Here is an 8,213-nt window from a genome sequence, read left to right as displayed (position 1 = left end):
TTCACACCCACTAGAATGACTACAATAAAAAAGACAATAACAAGTGTTGTAAAGGATTCAGGGTAATTGGAACTCTTATAGATTGCTGGTAGAACGTAAAATGGTACAGCTGCTATGGAAAACAGTTTAGCAGTTCCTCAAAAAGTTAAACATAACAATTACCATATGACCCAGTACTACTACTCCTAGATACACCCAAGAAAATTGAAAACATATGGCCATGCAAAAAGTGGTACATGAAATGTTCATAGTTCTGCATAGCAGCACTACTCACAATAGCCAAAGAGTGATACAACCTGAAAGTCCACCTATGAATGAACGGCAAACAAAATGTGGTATATCCACACTATGGGATATTACTCAGGTCATGAAGAGTAATGAAGTACTGATACAGCTACCTCATGGATGTACCTCCAAAACACCATGCTAAGTGAAAGATGCCAGATACAAAAGGTCATATACTATATGATTCCAACGATAGAAAATGTCCAGAATAGACAAATCCACGGAGACAGGCAGTAAATTAAGTAAATTAGAGGTTTCCTAGGGTTGAGGAGAACGAGGGATAGATAGGTAGTGACTGCTAATGGGTATAGTTGTTCTTTTTGGGGTAAAAAAAATGTTCTAGAATTAGATAGTGGTAAAGTGTGAGTTCACAGCCACCATCTCCGGCCCCAATATGCTGTACCTTGCCTGAAGACTTCCAATTGTTTTCTTCGTTGTTCCCTGTGGAAAGCCATTGGCAGTAACATCCAAAGGCTGCTCAGGAACTGCACTCCAGCTGATGGCTATGAAAAGGTAAGAGTCTAGGGTTAAAACTGTTCAATTTCCTGTGAATGTCAGAAGTATTTTAATAAAAATATTTCTCTGACTCTACAGACCCATGAGAGCTGGATATGATGTCACCGGCAACGACTGCTACTTGGATGCTTGGCCTCCAGGGTATAGTAGACTAAGTGGTTCATAATTCATTATTATTATGATAGTTAACAATCACTGAAGATTTATTTGCTGGGCACAGAGTAAATCCATTAAATAGAATTTCTCACTGAATCTTCCCAATAACCCTGATAAATGATATTCTTCTAAACTGAAGACAAAGAAACTGAGGCCAAGGGAAGGTAAATAACATGCCAGGGGTCACAAAAGCATAAACCTGACCTAGTATGGATGTCTCTAAAGCTCACGCTACTGGCCACTAGAGTGGTGAACTGCCTTCCTAGGCTGGGAGGATGTGGACCCTCTGAGGCCACTTTCAGTCAGGGGAGCAGTTACTCCAGGGCAGGTCTAACCTGGATCTCTTACCTGCCCCACAAGGAACAAGTCGACCTGGGCTGTCAGCCCTTTTGGCCTGTACTGCACAGCGGCTCTGTTCAAATAGTAAATCTGACTGCAGTATTTTTAGTTCTTGAACTCCAAAGCCTTTTGGTAAAGCAGATACATTCTGACACCTAAATGTAGAGGGAAAATGCATTCAGTTTAGGCGCAAGCCTAGAGAAAACAGTATCTAGGATTGTGGCTCACATCATCACCCCGAGCCTCAGCAGGTGTGGGGATTTGTTTATTTATTTGGGCAGACAGTGTTCCAGAATAGAATCAAGATTGCAAGAACCTCATGGCTGGAAGAAGATGCTTCTCCCTCATTCTGAACGGATAACAAAGAATCAAGTCAACACCCTTCAGGGATGTAACATCAAACTCCATTCCTGATACAGGCTTTGAGAAACTTGAAAAGTTTAAGCAGAAACATTACTGTGTTGGCACCTGCTTCCTAGGGAATCCTTCAAACACACCAAAACCCAAAATTATCCTATAATATAAAAGCTTCAGGCCGGGCGCGGTGGCTCACGCCTGTAATCCCAGCACTTTGGGAGGCCGAGGCAGGCGGATCACGAGGTCAGATCGAGACCACCCTGGCTAACATGGTGAAACCCCGTCTCTACCAAAAATACAAAAAACTAGCCGGGCGAGGTGGCGGGCACCTGTAGTCCCAGCTACTCAGGAGGCTGAGCCAGGAGAATGGCATGAACCCGGGAGGCGGAGCTTGCAGTGAGCCGAGATCGTGCCGCTGCACTCCAGCCTGGGCAACAGAGCGAGACTCTGTCTCAAAAAAAATAAATAAATAAAAATAAACATAAAAATAAATAAAAGCTTCATTTTTTTCTCTTGTATCTTTGAACAAACTAGGTGCCAACATGATGCTGGTCTAGAATGAAGCAGAAAGCAACTGCAAGTACCAGAATAGGAAAAACAGAAAACATCCTGGGTACAGTGCCTAGGGCTGCCTTTTTAAAAAAAAATATATAGGGATATAGTTCACATACCATAAAATTTACCCATTTAAAGTGGGTAATTCGATTGTTTTTAGTATATTCATAGAACTGCACAACTATCATGGTAACGTAATTTAAGGAATTTTCATCACCCCAAAAAGAAACCTCGTAGCTATTAGCATTCACTCTCTGTTCTCTGGTAACCACTTAAATTTTTTTTTTCTTTTTGAGATAGGGTGTCTGTTGCTCAGACTGGAGTGCAGTCGCATGATCTTGGCTCACTGCAACTTCTCAGCCGATCCTCCCACCTCCGCCTCCCAAGTTGCTGAGACTACAGGCATGCGCCACCATGTCCGACTAATTTTTAAATTTTTTGTAGAGATGGGGTTTTGCCATATTGCCTAGGCTGGGCTTGAACTCCTGGGCTCAAGCAATCCTCCCACTCCAGCCTCCCAAAGTGCTGGCATTACAGGCGTGAGCCACAGCACCTAGCCCGTGGTAACCACTAAGCTATTATCGGTCTTTATGGATTTGCGTGTTCTAGATATTTCACATAAATAAAATTATACAATATGTGATTTCTTTCACTTAGCATTATGTTTTCAAGTACATCCATGCTGTAGCATGTATCAGTACTTTAGTTCTTTTTATGGCTGAATCACAGTGCATTGTATGGACATACCACATTTGATTTATCCATTCATCCACTAATGGACATTTGTCTATTATGAATAATGCTGCTGTGAACATTTATGTACAGGTTTTTGTTATATACACATATACATTTTTTTTTTTGAGACAGGGTCTCTATTGTCTAGGATGGGTTACAGTGGTGCAATCATGGTCCACTGCAGCCTCAACCTCCCGTGGCTCTGGTGATCCTCCCACATCAGCTCCCCATGCAGATGGGACTACAAGTGTGTGCCACCATGCCCGGCTAAGTTTTGTATTTTTTGTAGAGACAGGGTTTCCTCATGTTGCCCAGGGGGGTTTTGAACTCCTGGACTCAAGCAATCTGCCTGACTTGGCCTCCCAAGATGCTAGGATTATAGGCATGAGCTACTGTACCCGGCCTACTTGTGTGAATGTATGTTTTCATTTCTCTTGGGTGGTACCTAGGAGTGGAATTGCTGGGCCATATCTTGAGGCTTCACGTTTGATAGGGGCCTATGAAGCTTGCCCTGGCCATGGCTTTGCCCTGCCCTCATTTACTAGAGCATTGAGTTTGGCTGCCTCCTTTAGGGAGACCACACTTGAGTGGTCATCCTTTGACTTTTATCTTAAAAAAAGTTAAAACTAATGTTTAGGGCTGGGTGAGGTGGCTCATACTTATAATCCCAACACTTTGGCAAGCTAAGTGGGAGCAGTGCTTAAAGCCAGGAATTCAAGACCAGCCTGGGTAACCCAACAACACCCCGTCTCTACAAAAAAAATTTAAAAATCAGCCAAGTGTGGTGGCTTGTGCCTATAATCTTAGCTGTTCGGAAGGTTGAGGCAGGAGGATCACTTGAGCCCAGGACCTGGAGGCTGTAGTAAACTCTGATTGTACCACTGCACTCCAGCCTGGGTGAGACCCAGTGAAACTTTGTTGCTACAAAAACATTTTGAAAACCCCAAACTAATGTTTAGGGTTAAAAAACATATATAATGGCAACATATGTATGCTGTAGAAAAATTAGAAAATACAGTAAAAACAAAGAAGAAAAAAACCACCCATAATAGTACAACTCAGAGATTATTAATAATACCTTACTGCTCATCCTCTTACAATTTTTCCTATGTGTGTATGTACTTTAAGACCAAAATTGGCTTCTTATCTTCTAAACTGTTCTTTAACCACTATGAACATGTTTCCACATTAAATATTCATCAATATTATTATTATTTTATTTCAGACAGGGTCTGTCACCCAGGCTGGAGTACAATGGAGTGATATGGGTTCACCGCAGCCTAATCTTCCCAGGGTCAGGTGATCCTCCTGCGTCAGCTTCCCTATTAGCTAGGACTACAGGTGTGTGCCACCACATCTGGCTAGTTTTTGTATTTTTTGTAGAGACGGGGTTTCCCCATGTTACCTAGGCTGGTCTAGAACTTCTGGGCTCAAGCAGTCCGCCCCGCTCGACCTCCCAAAGTGCCGGGATTACAGTCATGAGCCGCCATGCCCAGCCATTCATCAATATTATTTTTAACAACAACAAAGAAAACACTTAAACTCCTATTACTGGGCATTTCAGCTGTTTACTTTTTCTTTTTTAAAAAAATTAGTAGCCGGGTGCAGTGGCTCACACCTGTAATCCTAGCACTCTGGGAGGCTGAGGCGGGTGGATCACCTGAGGTCAGGAATTTGAGACCAGTCTGACCTGGTTGGTCATGGAGTGCCTGACCAACATGGTGAAACCCTGTCTCTACTAAAAATACAAAAATTAGCTGGGCGTGGTGGCACACGCCTGTAGTCCCAGCTACTCATGAAGCTGAGGCACGATAATCACTTGAACCTGGGAGGCGGAGGCTGCAGGAGCCGAGAGCACACCACTGCACTCCAGCCTGGGTGACAGAGCAAGACTCCATCTCAAAACCAAACAAACAAAAATTATATACAAAGCTAAATGTTCAAATACTTTATTTCCTTAAGACAAATTCCTGGAAGTGGAACTGTTGGATCAAAAGGTAAGGCGATGCTTAATGCTCTTAGGGCCCTACTCTCAGACTGCCTCTTGGAATGACTTCCAATTGAGCCCTCCCTACCCTCTCACCTTCCAGTCAGTGCTCTCTGCATGGCTTCCTGGCTGTATGGGCACTTCCCAATGACCACAGCTGACAGGTAGATAGGTTCTTCCAGGAAATGCATCAACAGTGCCCCTTGGCATCCGAGGACATTCCATCGGGCCATCTTGTCACTGCAGGACATGGAGCGTGTTCTGTCTCCACGGCCTGGCTTCACTCGGAGCAGCCCCACCTGGTGAAATGCAGCACCAGGCTTCCCAGAGTCTCCAGCTTCTCCAGGTACACATTTGGCTCCAGTTCTATAAACGTCTATCACTTTGGCACTATCAGGGGCTATTCTGGTGACAGCCGCCAGCCCCTCTACAGTGAGATTACAGCTGTTGATGCCTGGTGAGATTGGGCCACTTTCCTGCTTGCCAAAACTCTGATGGTGAGCGGCTCCGTTGGTGACCTCCCTGGCCGCAGTCACAGGCTCAAGCCTCATCTTTTTGGTTACAGGACTGTCAAGGTCTTCACATTTTCTTTCATTTCCAGGAGCTTCCAGGTTACTGCTGGCTTCTACTGATGAGCTGCTGGCCCAATCTCTGATGACAGGACAGCAAGGCTGATCTTCAAACTCAAGCATTGGAATGATGGAGGCATCCCCACCTGCAGAGAATGAACCCCTCCTTAAACAAATGGTTCTCAAGTGAGGTCCCTGGACCAGCCACAGTGGGATCTCTTGGGAATTCATCAGAAATGCAAACTCTTGGGACCCACAGTAGACCTGCTGAATCAGAAACTCTGGAGGCACAGCCCAGCCGTGTGGGTCTAACAAGCTCTCCCGGTGATTCTGATGCAAGCTCAAGTTTGAGAACTGCTGACTTCATCTATTCTCCCAGCTGACCTGAGATGAGTTAAGAGCACAGGCACAAACTTCCCTAATAAGAATTCTCTGAGGCTCTTGTTGAAGACTCTATGCTGGAGCCAGTGAGTTGGAATTTCTGGAGAAGGGTATGCAAAACAGAACACTTTAACCAAGATCTGAGATAATTTTTATCTCTAGGAAGTTTTGGAAACATGGGTTTAGACCAGGGTTCTCAAGCACTGTACTAATGACATTTTTTTGAGATGCAGTCTGGCTCTGTCACCCAGGCTGGAGTGCAGTGGTGTGATCTTGCCTCACTGCAATCTCTGCCTCCTGGGTTCAAGTGATTCTCCTGCCTCAGCCTCCTGAGTAGCTGGGATTACATGCGCACATCACCATGCCTGGCTAAATTTTGTATTTTTAGTAGAGACGAGGTTTCACCATGTTGGCCAGTCTGGTCTTGAACTCCTGATCTCAAGTGATCTGCCTGCCTTGGCCTCCCAAAGTGCTGGGATTACAGGCGTGAGCCAGCGTGCCTCGCCACTAATGACACTTTGGACTGTATCACTTTTTGCTGTGGGGGCTGTCCTACGTATTATAGGATATTTAGCAGCATATCTGGTCTCTACCTACTAGATGCCAATAGCACTACCAGTCCCAGTATGAAAATAAAGAATGTCTCCAGATGTTGCCAAAAGTCTCCTGGGGAGCTAAACTTCCCAAATTGAGAACCACTGGCTTAGAATGAACAAGGTTTCCCAAGTGCATTTTGTGGAATGCTATTCTCTAAGATGCTTTGGAAAACAAAAGTGGGTGGTTTCTTTCATAAAGAAATTTGGCAGGCAGGGCGTGGTGGCTCATGCCTGTAATTCCAGCACTTTGGGAGGCCAAGGTGGGCGGATCACGAGGTGAGGAGTTCGAGACCAGCCTGGCCAATATGGTGAAACCGTCTTTACTAAGAATACAAAAATTAGCTGGGCGTGGTGGCGGGCACCTGTAGTCCCAGCTACTCAGGAGGCTGAGGCAGAAGAATCGCTTGAACCCAGGAGGCGGAGGTTGCAGTGAGCCGAGAATGTGCCACTGCACTCTAGCCTGGGCAACAGAGCGAGACTCCATCTCAAAAAAAGGAAAAGAAATTTGGCAACCATTACTCAAAATTTCCCCATCTTGGAGATTTTATGATGCATGGCCCCACAGTAAAGACTCTAAAGTAAATTACACACCTAGTGTAAACCAGTGTTTCCAAAATTTCCAGTGTTCCCTCTTGCTGGTTTAGAGATTTCCGATCTGCTCTGTCCTTATAGGAAACTGAAGAAAACTAGAGGTCAGTAAGAACCACAGCTCTCCCTTGAGAAGAGAAATATTTCTTCAAACACTAACCTAATGAATGTTGCTTTTCTAAAGCGTATAAATAATACATCTGTAATCTTTATAACTCAAGAGTGGGACAGGCAAGAGATACAGAAGTGGGAATGTATCTGGAGAGGTTGGCTGGCTAACTTCCAGAGACCTCACAAGGTCACAGTGACTTTGGAGAACTCACCAGGGTCCATCTCCCACGCTGCAGGGTTGGAGACTGATCTTGACAGAATGCCTGAATGCAAGAGCCTGACTCATGTTAATAAAACTCATAAGTAAGAGCCTGAAGTAGCTAACCCAGTCAACAAATTATTAATTAGTAATAGGATGTGAATGCCAAGGGAGCGAGAGAGTCACATTCTCTAGGTAATGTTCTTTCTGCAGACAAACCTTGGGAGGACATCACATTTTAAAAGATTACCAGCAAAATTTCCAGAAGATTTTTAAGATGAGCAGAGGGTTGCCAACTTTTTATTCCATCAAGGAGGATCTTTAAAAATCTCAATTACTGGCCAGGCACGGTGGCTCACACCTGTAATCCCAGCACTTTGGGAGGCCAAGGCGGGCGAATTACTTGAGGTCAGGGGCTGTCTCTTATACACATCTAGATGTGTATAAGAGACAGCGCCTGTAATCCCAGCACTTTGGGAGGCCAAGGCGGGCGAATTACTTGAGGTCAGGAGTTCGAGAACAGCCTGGCCAACGTGGTGAAATCCCATCTCTACTAAAAATACAAAAAAATTAGCCGGGCATGGTAGCATACACCTGTAGTCCCAGCTACTCAGGAGGCTGAGGCAGGAGAATCGCTTGAACCCAGGAGGTAGAGGCTGCAATGAGCTGAGATAACATCACTGCACTCTAGCCTAGGTGACAGAGCAAGACCCAGTGTCAAAAAAAAAAAAAAAAAAAAAAAAAAGAGACCACCACTAGTCAAGACCACATTGCTACTCAAAGTGTAGTTTATAGACTAATATAATCTGTATTACCTAGGAGCTTATTAGAAATGTAAA

General features: G+C 44.6%; 1 protein-coding gene across 2 annotated transcripts in view; it reads right to left on the bottom strand.

Annotated features, from left to right (window-relative positions):
• ADAT1 (adenosine deaminase, tRNA-specific 1) overlaps positions 1 to 8,213 on the bottom strand; it is a 25,628-nt gene that overhangs the window by 8,531 nt on the left and 8,884 nt on the right. For both annotated transcript variants that reach the window (XM_011990110.1, XM_011990111.1), the window contains 3 exons: positions 5,027 to 5,645; positions 1,306 to 1,451; positions 689 to 788 (listed from right to left, as the gene is read on the bottom strand). In XM_011990110.1, the coding sequence (XP_011845500.1) occupies positions 689 to 788; positions 1,306 to 1,451; positions 5,027 to 5,645 (865 nt within the window). The remainder of the gene's footprint in view (positions 1 to 688; positions 789 to 1,305; positions 1,452 to 5,026; positions 5,646 to 8,213) is intronic.

The sequence above is a fragment of the Mandrillus leucophaeus genome, unplaced genomic scaffold, assembly GCF_000951045.1.
Source record: "Mandrillus leucophaeus isolate KB7577 unplaced genomic scaffold, Mleu.le_1.0 Scaffold37, whole genome shotgun sequence".
NCBI lineage: Eukaryota > Metazoa > Chordata > Mammalia > Primates > Cercopithecidae > Mandrillus > Mandrillus leucophaeus.
The sequence above is the reverse complement of the archived record's forward strand: the minus strand, read 5'-3'. Positions and strand labels throughout refer to the sequence as shown.